We start from the raw sequence: 14,585 nt of genomic DNA on the forward strand, positions 1-14,585 counted from the left end.
GAGTTAGAACGAGCCAATGGTTTAAAAACAACAACAAAAAAAAAACAAAACATCAAGCTTCCTCTGCAATGACATTTTCTAGAATAAAAACTGAGATGACTATCTCCTCTAAATTCCATTAAATACCTATCCCCAGTTTCAAATGGATTGTCATATGGGTCTTAGAACTGCTCTGGTCTCTACGGCAAGGCCTTCAGCCTTGTTTTCTGGGGCAAGTAGTATGTGGGAAGTATACTCTTGAGGAAAAATCTGCTTCCTAAGCAAATCACCATAAAACCTCCGAGACACTCCATGAAGTTACCAAATAGCGCATGTAAAACAAAATTGAAGAATTTTTTTTTCCACTCAATGCACAATTAATCTCTGGAATTCATTGCTGGAAAATGTAGTAAAGGCAGATAGCATTATTTGTTTTAAAAAGGTTTGGACAAGTTCTTGGCAGAAGAGTCTAAAAGCTAATATAAATCAGGTAGACTTGGGAAAAGTCACTGCTTAGCCCTGGGCTTCAGCAGCATAGAATTTATCTGCTATTTGGATACTGAGCTTAATGGATCCTTAGGTCTGACCCAGTATGGCAGTTCTTATGGTTCAAAATTGGAGTGGATAGGGTTCAAGTATAGAATGGTGGACTTTCAGGAGTTCCACTACTTATCTCCCAAGACATTTATACTATAGCAAGGCATGTCTGCAAGCCTTTCTTGCACATCCTAATGAAGGCCTGAGGCCATGGCTATGGTGTAGGCTACTCAATGCTATTTCAAAAGCATCATAGGTCATTCAGACCAAATGCTTCTCTCACGCTTTACCAGTACTTCTGCCCATTTCTTAAGGCAGGAATTATGCAAATTTCTGGGCCCTTCTAGGATTATAAACAAATACTGCATTATATAGATTTGGTGAGAACCTATGTAGGACTGGAGCATTATCCTTCTTCCCAAAAAGGTCCAGAACCTTGAGAGTCACATCCAAGAGCACTGAGGCATGGGTTCTAGACTTTGTAGATCTTTATCAAGCAGATTCAACTACCATACTCTGGCTGGTAACTATAGTTTGTCAAATCCCTCAGATGCCTCATCACAATACTTTGGCACGTGAGGTCTACCTCATCCTCTTTGTAGTAACTCAAGTGGTAGTGGCTTGGGAACTACCAGAGGAAAAAGGAGGCAGAACCTGGTTATTCCTTAAGTGCAGTTTATTTACAGTGAAACAGAGAAGTGCACAACTAAATAAATCAGGCAGCTTACCTTGAAGTTCAGGTTTCTCACAATTAACACAGCACAGCGCAAAGCAAAAACAATGTAGGCAGCTCACCTTGACTCCAAGGCAAGTCATTTGAGAATGAAATTTAATTTCATTCTCAAATCTTAAACGTAGCAGGTCTTATCAATCTGTTCCCCAGAGTCCGCTTAATCCTTCTAAGCCCTGAGGTCTTATACTCTGGTTAAGGGCTCCTCCCTTCACCCAGGATTCCCTGTGGGTTTCAAACTTAAGGACTGGGCGAAACAGCTGTGGCCAGTCCTTTAAGGTAGTCTGAGGGATTTTTCTGTAAACTCCCTTACATACTCCCCCCTTTAGCTCAGTCTTGACAGGATGAGCGTTTGAAGGTACAAGGGACACCTTTCAACAGAAAATCCTCAATGGCATTCTTCCTTCCTGCCCTATGTCAGATCTTATAATTAAAGGGCTGTATGGCCAGGAACCATATGATCACCCTCACGTTGGACTCCTTGTTCCTATTCATCTACAGAAGTGGTTGGTGATCAGTTATGAGTGAAAACTGCCATCCCAGTAGCTAACAGTGCAAGGCCTCTTAGGCCTAATTGACTGCAAAGGCCTCTTTTTCCACTATTGAGTAGTACTATTCTCGTGGCATAAACTTCCTGCTAATGTATACCATTAGATGTTCTTGACTATCCATCTCGAACTAAGACAGCTCCAAAGCAGACTTCTGAGGCATCAGTCTGCACCATGAAAGGTTCAGTGAAGTCCGGACATATCAGGAGCAGTTCAGAGCATATTGCCTCTTTCAGGGCCCTGAAGGACTTCTTTGCTTCCTCTAACCATTGGACCTTCTCTGGTGCTTTCTTTACCAACAGCCTTGTGAGAGGATCCACTTTCTCTGAGTAGTTGGGAATGAACCTCTTGTAGTATCCCTTAAAGCCTAGGACGCTCTCACTTTCACTTTTGTTTGCAGGACTGGCACTCCGGTGATCGCCTCAATCTTCCTGGTCAGTGGATTGATCTTGCCCTTCCCGCAGGGTGTAGCCAAGATACTAGCCCTTTTGTCATCCCAAAAAGCACTTCTTAGGGCTAGTTATTAGCCCTGCTTTCTTAAAACCACTTCCAGACAACATCTTTAAGCCTGTGGAATAGGTTCCTAGGGTTTTCTTCAGTCAGCACAATTCCACACCAAAATCACTATGAACAGGCCTTTGGGGTGAGTCGTGCTCTCCCTAGAATGGCTACCTCAACTTCCAGATAGGTGGCTCTCCCTTCCAGATTAGCTGTTTGGTAAGCATCTTGACAAGTCCCAGTGAATAGATTCCCCACATAGGTAGCCCAACTGTCTTCTGGCCAGCATGCCAGTCGTGCTGTGCGCACAAAATTTTCAAGAAGTCATCTGGGTCTTCTCAAGGGTTCATCTTAAGGAGTGTTGGTGACACTAAATGAGGATTGGTTATGGCCATTTGCACAGCTTAGGCTATCTGCATTAGAACTGTATGCTGTTGCATAACCTGCTGCTAAATTGCATTTGCAAGACATTTGTAATTGCTGCTGACTGGTAGCAAGGACCTGGATAACCTGTTCCATCTTCCTAGCTTATTGAACTGCCTCCAAATTACGTATCTCTCTGGGAATAGGAGAGTGGAAAAAAAAAATCTGCTGGCCAGTCCGGCCCTTATTCATTGCTTGATCCCTGACTATACAGGTGGGAATAGCCCCCTTGGCCTGTTGTGCAAAAGTTGGATGCGTGGAGCTGTGAGGCCAGAGGTAAGAGAGAATAAAAACTCAGCAGGGGTTTGTTTTTTTTCCTCCTCTTGCTACAGTTATGGGCTCTTGCTTTGCTTCCTGCTTACTCAAGATATCCCACTCTTCCACCATATGTGGTAACTCAAGCGGTAGCGGCTTGGGAATTGCCAGAGGAAAAAAGGAGCAGACTCTGGTTGTTCCTTAAGTGCAGTTTATTTACAATGAAGCTAAGAGAAGTGGTTTTCTATCAGTTCCCCATAGCCTACTTAACCCTTCTAGGCCCTGAGGTCTCATATTCTGGTGAAGGGCTCCTCCCTTCAGCCAGGATTCCCTGAAGATCTCAATCTTAAGGAGGGCAGGGCAAGATAGCTATGCCCAGTCCTTTAAGGCAGAGCTTCTCAACCTTTTTTATATTGGGGCACACTTTCAAGTTTGCTTGAATCTCATGGCGCATCAAATCAAATTTTATGTCACATATATTCTCATACCTGCTGGTCACTGGTCATGTGGCTGTGAAATGCCAGGAAATCGACTTAACTAAATTGAACAGCACTACCTTCCCTCTCCAAGGGCCAACCCTAACAGCACTCTCGCTCTCTAAACCCAACCCCTCTCAAGATGCAATCCCAATATCCTTCTCCAATGCCAAGGGTTCCCTTTAAGATTGGTTTGCAGTGTGCAAACATTTTTGGTTACATTACCCTGTGAACACTACTTTCTTTGATGCAAAAACCCTATTACTTTTATGCTCACAGCAACTCAATCCTTAAAGGAAACAGTGGCTAGATCCATCCCTTGCTTAAAATAATCACCTAATATCTACTATTAGCAGTGAAAATAAAATGTGTATGAAAAAATATTTTTAGCAAAATCATTCAAAATTACTTTCTGCATGCAAGTGAAATAAAGAGCAAATATTTGTTAAAATAGAAATAAAGGGATGATCATAGTGCTGAATAAGCCAGTTATGAAAAATATTATTTTGACAGCAAGAATAAACGTTACACAAGACAGACCCTCATCAAAACAAAAGAGAAAGGCCATAAAGTATATATAGAAATGTGCCAACAAAAACTGAACTGTAAACCACAATGCTGACTGTATTATGCAGTGCAACAATGAAAAAAAACAGAAACATTCCTCACAAAACATCAAGCAATAAAATCAAGACATAAAACATTCATAATATTAAAATCATACGAATAAAAAAAATAAATTTTAGAACAGCCTACATCCATCCAATTATTTTAAACCACTTGTTATAAATTTCCCAAAACACCAACAAAATATTTCAAAACAGCAGAAACATCAACCACCACCCAATAATTAAAATAAGGATTTAAAAAAACTCCTGCTCTCCGTACCTGGGATCTTTTGATTTCCAGTCACCCAAAGACTGGGGGAGGGAAGGCCACACCAACTATATTTTTTCTCACACACTCTCTTCTCTTATACATTCCTATGCTCTCACACATTTTCCCTTCTCTCTCACATACACAGGCTCTCTCTCCCTTATACATGCATTGTGTGTATGCTTATATGTGACACATATGCTTTCACAGCAATGCACAAACAGGCATACAAACAGACTCTCACACAGGCACACACAAGCAGGCTCCCAATCTCTCTCTCACAGGCACACACAGGCTCCTAATCTCTCTCACAGGCACACACAGGTTCCTAATCTCTTACAGGCACATAAAAACAGGCTCCCACTCACTCTCTTTTGAAAGGCACACACACAAGCAGGCTCTCAACCTCTCTCACAGGCACACACAAAGGCTATCAATCCCTCTCTCATGCACACACAGCCTCTCATGCTGTCTCACCCCGATATATTCTTGCATGCTCTCTTTCCCCCACCTGGGATGTGCAGGCAGCAGCAGCTACCTTCTTGGACCCATGCAACATTGCTCATATGTGCTTTCACATGTTAATGTGCATAAACACAACCTCTAACATTGGCCATTGTTCACACACATTCTTCTCTCTCTTCCCTGAATGTGTATTTGCCAGTGGCAGCAGTCTCTTCTCTTTGGCCCTGCCAAAGCCACCTCTCTTCCACCATGTGGATTGACCTTTTCCCATTGCCCGTGCAGCCTGGGCCCAACACGGCAACATTTTCTCCTTGGCCGCACAGCCTAGATGCAACCAGGAACCTTCTTACTTTAGCTGCATGGCCCAGGCCCATTGGCAGCCTTCTTTCTTTGGCCCAGGCCCAGCTTGGATTGAAAGAAATAGCGATGCTGCTGAGACTCAGGGTACAGGTCCCATGCCCCTGCTGCAGTGCAACACTACAGTGGCAAAAGAAGTGGGGGAGAGAGAATACTGCAGCACAGCACAGAGTTTGCTGCAGCATACCAGTGTGCTGCGGTACAGTGGTTGAGAAGCTCTGCTTTAAGGTAGTCTGAGGGAGTTTTCTGTACACTCCCTCACACTCTTCTATTTATACTGAAAGAGAAGGTAAACAGACATTACTAATAACTCATTAAGGGCATCCAAGTATTTGAGGCAGCCAACAAGGTTTGTCCTAGACTCACCCTTAGCTCAGAGACTGGACAAAATAAAGGAGGGAAATGCTTCAGGTGAAGACTCATTCCTGGCTGAAGGTTGACAAGGCTCTTATGGAAGATGAACAGAATATTTCTGTTGGTAAAAGCACTCCTCTGACAGTATCCAGGCCCTCGGACTCTTCAGACAACTCAGAAAACATTGGCTACACCAAATCTTTGGACTTCAGGATTGAGAGGATGAAGGGGCTTCCCTCTCAAACTATCCTATTTCTCCTCAGTGTAGATAGCTCCAAATCATGCTCATGGCATCAAATTTTGTGGTACCAACACACATTGCGCCAAAGGGCACATACCAAGAGGAAGATCTGATAAATGAAAGAGCCAAAATGCTTGATGCCAGAATGTCCTCCATGGCTTTCCTGAAATCACTGTCAAGGTTCTAGACTAGACCTCTGGAGATGGAAGTAGCTTTTTCTGATCCTAGGTGACTGAGTTCTCCTCCAGAAACATCTTTGAAAGGTGTTGGACTTTCTGCACCTCCTGGATTTTGGAGCCATGTGTCAACCAGACAAACCAATGCTTCAAAACCTCCGTTCAATGTTCAGTGCAAATTGCTTGAGCAAGGAGCTGAAGAATCAGAGCTCTGGTCTCAGTTGAAGCAGGAAAAGTGAGATTTCGCTCAACTCTTGGACCTACACTTGAATCAATCATTCAAAGGAATTGAGGACCACTTTGATGCAGCCTGGCAACCAGCAGCTGGTATGGCTCTGTAGTCCTTGGGTCAAGCCTTCAATGCCAGCTTTAACTTTAGCTCACTAGAAAGGAAAGCCTGAAGCTTATCCTTCCAAGCCCAAACAATCCTCAGTGACATCTTAACACAGATGTCACAAACAGAGGCATCACAGCTTTGTCTCACTCTTTTTTTTTTTTTTGGCACTGTGTGATGATCAGTAATGAACATCTTTTGTTTGCTCTCAGAACAGAATTGGAAGCTGTGACCTGATTCTTCAACATAATGAGAAAAATAAACAAGCAACAAGTTGAGAAACTCCAGCTCAGAGTAACGCAAACGTTTTATTCCAGAAAGCATTTAATACAATATAATGAATCCTTGACTTACATTCTGCAGGTTAAACAGTAAACAGCTCATGTTTCCTTTTCAGTAGAAGTGCATAGATGTAAACATATACAGTTCTCTTTTGGCTCCACACAACTCAGCCCTCAAGCTGCCAGGAACAGTATGCTGTTCCCAGCAATCAGGTTAAAGCCCCTGAGGGCCAATCCGGATAGTCTATGACAGGGCCACAGATCCATGCCTAAGATTGCAGGAAAGCTCTTCTGTGTTCTGATCAGTGGAGTCCCTCCTGACACAGAATTTGAAGAAATGAAAGAAAAATTCTCTGCAACCAAAGAAAAAGTAGGGGGTTTCAGGCAGCAGAGCGTGAAGAAAAAGGGAAAAAAATACCCGAGGTCTTCAGGATCACAAAAGAACGAATGCATCTGTGGTCTCAGCAGACAAACTGAAGGGAGACTAGCACCACAACAAGCGAACTACTGCACATAGGCAGTGAAAGGCTTTTGACCTTTCCAGAATGTTCTGGAGGAATTCATGCATTCAGCAGCAAATGTAGTAGCACTTGTCTTCAGAGAAAAGATGAAAGAGAAAAGGATAGCAGATAACATCTGCAAAGTCCATTTAGTCTGCACCTCTTCATGATTGATGGAAGCCTGCAGAACCTACTCAATCTCAGGCTTTGCACTCATACTGAAGGATCCTCTATGCTTACCCCATGACTTCTCAAATTCTGTTACACAGGTTTTGACTGCTACGTCTCACCCCTTTTGTGAAGAAATGATTCCTGATGATGATGTTCCTGAGTCTACCCTAACTTTGAGCCAAGAAATATTTGCTGACATTGAGTCTACCGTCTTGAAGCCTATCATAACCGCTTGTTCCAAAGAAGTTGTATCCAAAGAAGAGCACCTTCTTTCCAATTAATCGGTGTCCACTTTAATAATTATTTTTTTAATTATTTTTTATATACTGATATTTGATCTAAGATATCACATTGGTTTACATGCAGGAACTGTAGGTATTTCCCTATCCCCAGAGGGCTTACAATCTAAGTTTTTTGTACCTGAGGCAATGGAGGGTAAAGTGACTTGCCCAAGGTCACAAGGAGCGACAGCAGGATTCGAACCCTGGTTCGTGGTCCACTGCTCTAACTACTAGGCTATTCCTCCTCTCCTAGAGAAGTCACAATGTTCTCCCTTGAAAATATCTGCATTTACAGAAATATCAAGGTACTGCTACTTTTCTTTACTCCTTAGGTGTCACTTTCTTTCTCAAATATACATTTTTAAAACAAAGGCTAAATCTTCAAAAGGATACAGCCTATGTACTGGAAAAGGTTTGCTTCTTGTGGCTTATTTAGACTTTTGAAGTGAATGTTTCTAGCTCTCCCTCTTTCCACTCTCTTCTAGGTTATGGATATTTAGATCCTTGAGTCTCATTTCATAGGGCTTATGGGCAGGATCTGTACCAATATAGCAGCCTTTCTATGGACTGCTTCCACTCTGTTTAAATCCTTTTGAAGAAACAGCCTTTGTTTAAAAAATGTATAAACCTAATTAAATGTACCAGTATAAAAATGAAGCGAGACCTATGAAATAAAGAAAAAAAAGAAATAGCTTGATATTTCTCAAAGGAAAACATTGTGAATTCTCCATTCTAACTAAAGTGGACACAGATTGATAAGAAAGATGATGTTCTTCATCAAAAGTTCAATGTGTTTTTCAACTTCAACATTTGAAGTTCATTATAAATTTTTATTGCACATGAAAGTTTGGATTTATTTAGGGCCCTTGGTTATGGTTTCCAGCATAGACATAAAATGAAAGAAAAGCACTGCAGGAGAAGTCACTAAATAAATCATAATCTACTAGTCAGGTTTTTTCAAAATAGTTTTCTTTTTTCTTTTTTGTTATTTTTAAAAGATTTTCAGCAACTGGGTCTGGTAATTCACAGTCCCTATGGATAGAGTGAAAAGGGCAGACCAGGCCTTGAACTTTATCAAGATAAACCCCTGGCACCAACTAATCATCAGAGTGGATCTTCACATAAGATAAGGAGCCCATTTTTGGCATGGGAATGAACACACACACCTTGTTGTTTGCAAAGGCCTATAACCTGGCAGCCGTTCAGCAAGGCTTCACTTGCATAGCTGTTACTGTATGCTCTCCAGCTATGGCTGGAAAGTTGATAATCCTTAAGATATGAGGAGAGTTTTGATTTCTGACAAAGCATTCCTCAGATAAATGCAGGATCAGAGGGATGCTTTGAAATTCCCAGAGAGATACCCCGTTGGAAAAAGGCTACATAAGAGCAACTTTTAACAAGTAGCCTTTTCTGAAAACATGTTAATTCCCTGGGGTTTGTGTTTGCCACCACAATACATTAAATGCAAACCAGACAAAGTAAGTTTCGCAGAACATCCTGGAGTCTGCTCTTCCAAGTTTTCCCACTGCAGGAACAAACCCTAGTTCACTATCTCCCCAGAGATAAGAACTACTTGTTTTATCCTTAATACAGTTTCCTGAAAAAAGTCACAACCTACAAAAAAAAAAAAAAAAAGTGGCTTTTGAAAGCATAAACTTAAACAATTCTAATAAGCATTGCACTGATAGAATACATTTGCTAATGTTTGAAAATAAAATGGTTTTATATCATCCAACAAAATCCATATAACTTACATGAACTTGCATTTGCATTCTATTACCAGAAAGTTTGGAATTTTTTTTTTTTTTTTTAAATCATTTTACCACATTATTAAACTGTTGACAAAAGGAATATAAACATAGGAGAAGATCTGATATGATGAGTAACAGTTCATTTTGGAAAAGTGCACTATTGAGAATAGGTCCCATTTGAACTAATGGGTGGTACAGTAAATAAGTTATTGTAAAAGCACACTTTCATAAATCAACCTATTTCTGCAAAAATAGGTTTAATAAAAGCTAATGGCCATTAACTCATACCAAATATTCAATTGCTATTTAAGAAAAATGTTAACTGCAGACTACTTTTTTGTGCTAGGTTGTGTTCTCTCTCTAGTTTACATGACATTATAGGCCAGACGTATTAAACAGGTTCTCTCAATCTGTGCATTTGGATGTCTGTATCCATTGAGTATTTTAACTGATTTTATAAAGCTAAAACATTACCAAAGCACTAACACTGTTGCACAAATTTCAAGCTGAACAGTTCATTCCAGGTGCTCATCTCCTGTCAGAAATGTTTATGATTTGATAAACTGTAACAGTATCTCAGGCAGGTTAGCAAGTGTGTGAGGGGGGGGAGGGGTAATTAATGTTAAAGATAGCGTTAGCGCCATCCAAGTCGTGGTGACATGAACAAAATATATTGATGTTCATATTCACTGTCATTCAAACTTTAAGAGGGAAAAAACTGTACATTTTATCAATGGTCAGTGCAACTATAATACACTGCTAATGGGTGCTGCGCAGGCTGATGTCAGTAATTCTTCATCAAACATTTTATATTCATGGTGATGATTTTGTTATTTCCTAAACTCAAAAACAGAACGTAAAAACTGATATTCCTTTTTCACACCAAAGCAGAAACCGAAAACCAAACTGCAACTAAAGATTGCTTCTACAGATTACAGGTCCTAAACGACTTAAACCACTCTTATTCTTCCATGACTTCAGGACAGTCCTCCAAGCGCTACTGTTCGCCAAAATAGACTACTGCAGCGCCCTTCTACTAGGACTCTCCAAATCCACTACCAAACCTCTGCAGATGATACAAAATGCGGCAGCAAGATTGTTGACCAGTACCAGCCGCTGCGAACACATCTCACCCATATTCAGGAACCTACACTGGTTACCAGTAAATTTCAGAATTCTATACAAATCAATCACCTTAATCCACAAAACCATCCATCATCAACTTCAACTTAACCTGGAAATACCATTCAAACTCCACTCCTCTAACAGACCAACTAGAGATATTTACAAAGGCACTCAATGTTCCCCCCACTAAAGCCACACGCCTCGCTACAACCAAAGCCTTTTCGATAGCAGGCCCATCTATCTGGAATAGCATCCCATCAAATCTCAGACTGGAGCCTTGCCTTTTAACTTTCAGAAAAAGACTCAAAACCTGGCTCTTTCACCAAGCCTTCCCTGAACCACCAGACAATTACTAGTTGGCCTTCATTCCTACCCGGTCTGGCACTCCGTTTCTCAAAGAAAAAAAAAATGGACTCTGAGACTTTCAGGTTAAAGCACCGTTCTTAAGTTTTTAACTTGTACACTCTATGGTAACAATACTTGTACCGGCCTTTCTTCTTTCCAGCTTGTTGCAAGCTTCCAAGTTCTCTCCCCCTGTTGATTGTAACTGTGACTTATTCCTACTTATTATTGTTATCTTTCGTTTATGTGAATTGTTACTCTAGTTTTTCCCTTTGTTAAACTGTAAACCGATCCGATATGGTAATTTACTATGAAGGTCGGTATAAAAAACTGTTAAATAAATAAATAAACAAATAAAATTTTCAATGAATAAAATCTAGTTTTTAAGTAATGCCCTATCTACAAATAGTTAAACAATATTTCAATTAAATAAAATTAAAATGAGTAGATGATCTGGGTTACCCTCTTCTTCCTGAACCTCTCACGTTTCCCTTTAAACTGATTTCAGCAAGTAGTACATACATCAAAACAAGATTGAAAAATCATATTTTATTCTGGGAAAAAGAAAAATGCAGGAACAAAGCATTTTTTTTTACATAATGACATCATCACTGTCCTATAATACTAAAATGCAGAAAAGCAGTTGGAGAATGCCATCAGCTAAGCAAGTTTCTTCCATCACAAGTGTGAAATTGTTCATAAGCCACCTCATTGCCCAAGTCATTGCAAAAATGACCATTTTTCACCTTTCATTTCTCTCAACCATGACACAAAGAAATGCTGCAACACAGGCCCACAGATACCTCAAAAGTCATGCTCAATATAAAAGACACAGCTGTTCAAGAAGAGGAATACCATTGCTGCAATTAAATCTGTTCTTGTGTTGTAAGAGGGTGGAGTTCAGCATTTCCACTGACTTCAAAAAGTGAATCCTGTCCTGGAAAAACCATTATTAATATGCCAGTAAAAAGACGCACTAAAGATCTGAATATTTGCAGTGGGCATAACAACAATTTTTATACCCTGGAAGCAAAATTATATTTCTTTTCACCTTCACGTAACATTGTACTGTCCGAGCATTTAATAAAACATGTGGCACACCGTTTAATAAAGAAGTTTTAGACTTTAGGAGAAAAGTTAAAGAACTTTTAATTTATCAATACTGCTTTCTAAAGGAATCGTGAAAAAAAAAAAAATTTCAAGTACCTGTCAAAAGAACGGAACTGTACAGGCTGCTCCACTGCTGGGTCACCCAAGGCTGTAAGGAAGGTAGGCGGGGGGAGGGCAGGATCCACTGCAACACCATCTGCTGGCGTGTTCACCAAGCTCCTGAGGATATCTTTCACATTGACATTTTTTGCAGATGGTAGGGAGGATGGCGCGGCCTTGTTCTCCAGCTCAGTTTCACCGTTACTTCTGCTCTCAGGAGGCTTTCGGACCTCCGAGGAAAGTGTACACAACACTTCACTTACGGCATCCGGACCTGCGCTGAAATCGTCTGGCCCTCCTTCAGCTGCAGTGTCAGAAGCGCTTCCCAAGACCACCACTGGTTCCTCCCCAATTCCAGAGTCTCTTCTCCGCACAGACAAGCTGCTTTCAGAATCTTCAGCAGGGACAGGGTCTGGGGTTGCAGCAGTGGGCAATACACCTTCTATATCTTCACGTCCAATCAAACAGAAACACACCTGTCATTTCATGCTCATTATAACACAGAGAACAGAAAACAAGCAAGGCAATATCTGCACAGATATTTTGTGACTGCACCCATATAGCTATGAAATGCTTTAATAAACAGCATCTGCAAATTTATGCAGTTCTTTTCATCAGCTTCGTGATTACTTGTGCTCCTACAACACTTCACTGTCGGGGAAAAAAAACCACGAATCTAAAAAGCCATGGATGCTATTAATGTTCAGGTAAACATGCATGCATTCATAAAAATTCAAACCTCTTTACTTCAGATTGTCACTTGCTTCAAAACTTCTGGCTTAGATCAAAGTTACAGAAAACATAATAAAAGTGGATAAGGGGCCCCATAAGGACCATTTAGTTTGCCCAATATAAATTCCTTTGTACAGCTATAGGCACCTCCTTGATCTGTGACCAACTTTATTTTTTTATTTATTTTTTTTTGCAACCAAGATTCCTATGCACTTCTCCCATGCCTTCCTGAATTCTGTCATATTTTTCTCTCTACCAGTTCCATTTATATATCATGCTTTCTGTGGAGAAATGTGTTCTAATGTTATTGCTCAGTCTAGAACTTCCTCTCCACTGAAAATCATTTGGTATATGTGCATTTATACCTCTGAAATATTTGAATGATTCTATCAAACATCGCCCCCTCCCCTTTCCTCTAGGGCAGCAAAGTTCTCAACCTTGTCCTCAGGAAACGACTGGCAAGGTGTATTTTCAGGATATTGACACTGAATATGCACAAAGTAGATCTGCATACACAATGGAGGCAGTACATGCAAATCTACCTCATGCATATTCATTGTGGATAACCTGAAAACCTAGATGGTTAGTTTTGTCCCAAACACTGAGTTGAGAATCTCTGCTCTAGGACAGTGGTCCCCAACCTTGTCCTGGGGGCCCACCAGCCAGTCGGGTTTTCAGGATATCCACATTGAATATGCATGAGAGAAAATGTGCATGCACTGCCTCCAGAACATGCAAATTTCCTCTCATGCATATTGATTGTGGATATCCTGAAAACTCGACTGGCTGGTGGGCCCCCAGGACAGGGTTGGGGACCACTGCTCTAGGGTCTACATATTTAGGTTTTTAAGCTTCATTTCATAAGCTTTTCAGTGCAGACCCTCTCTGGACCATCTACACTCTGCCATATCCTTTCAGAGATACAGCCCCTAAGCCACTAAATTCCATCAGGCTTCAGATGTCAACTGTAAGACAACTAGAGCTAACTGGCAATAACATTCACAATTGTGATTTCACCAACATCAATCCTACATACCATCATATACGTGCTTAAACCTTTTTTAGAATTTCAGTCAAATAAAATGGATTACTTCTTAAACACTGGAAATCACAGAACTATTTAATATTCTATTTTTATATAAAATGCATAGTTAAATTGCTGCAGTTCCTACTGCTTTAGACCTCAAAATGTAAAAGGAACTACATGTTCTAATACATATCACTATCATTTATCAATGCTGAGCAGTTGTGTTTAAACTACTTATTGCTCTAACCTGCAGGTACTGCACTATTTCCATTTGTTGAGGCCCTGAATGACTGGCTGTACTGAGGTCGTTTCCTCTCATTCTGGGGCTCCAGGATGTCTCTGTATTTTGACACCATAAGGACAGAGATAAAGTACACCACTGCCAAGGCTAGAAACTGAGCCTGCTTACTGTCCTCCTGCAAAAAAAAAAAAAAAAAAATTGCAATTTTTCACTATGGTTTTCAGATTTGGCAGTGTTTTTCCTTGAGAACAACACACAGATCTGTTGCATAAGAAATAGAACTTAGTACAACAAATGCCGCAAAGCACCGATGCTCTGTGTGCTCTGGTAAATGTGCCTCACAAAGAGTTGTCATGAGATGAACAACTTTAGAATTAGGTCATTTTATTCAATGAGACGTGTTATCTGTACACAAGGATCAAACAGTCCTACACCACAATGACGATTAAGTAACAATTCCAGACAAAGTAATGGAGAAAAGGCAACTCAGAGTTTAAAAAATTAAAAATAAATAAATAAACCCAAGAGGAAAGAATTCATTGGGACTGGTATGGCTATCCCATTCTTGCCAGTTGCAAAGTGGAAAAAAATAAAACAGATACTGGTACCTATGGCCAGCAAACTATATGCTGTCAGTTGCAAAGTATGAGAATGACAGGGATACACAAGCCTTCTG

General features: G+C 40.6%; 1 protein-coding gene across 1 annotated transcript in view; it reads right to left on the minus strand.

Annotated features, from left to right (window-relative positions):
* LRBA (LPS responsive beige-like anchor protein) overlaps nt 1–14,585 on the minus strand; it is a 1,658,631-nt gene that overhangs the window by 1,168,316 nt on the left and 475,730 nt on the right. Inside the window, 2 exon segments of the mRNA XM_029605291.1 lie at nt 11,907–12,357; nt 13,916–14,084. Coding sequence (XP_029461151.1) covers nt 11,907–12,357; nt 13,916–14,084 — 620 coding nt within the window.

Source organism: Rhinatrema bivittatum, chromosome 1, assembly GCF_901001135.1.
Source record: "Rhinatrema bivittatum chromosome 1, aRhiBiv1.1, whole genome shotgun sequence".
Lineage (NCBI taxonomy): Eukaryota > Metazoa > Chordata > Amphibia > Gymnophiona > Rhinatrematidae > Rhinatrema > Rhinatrema bivittatum.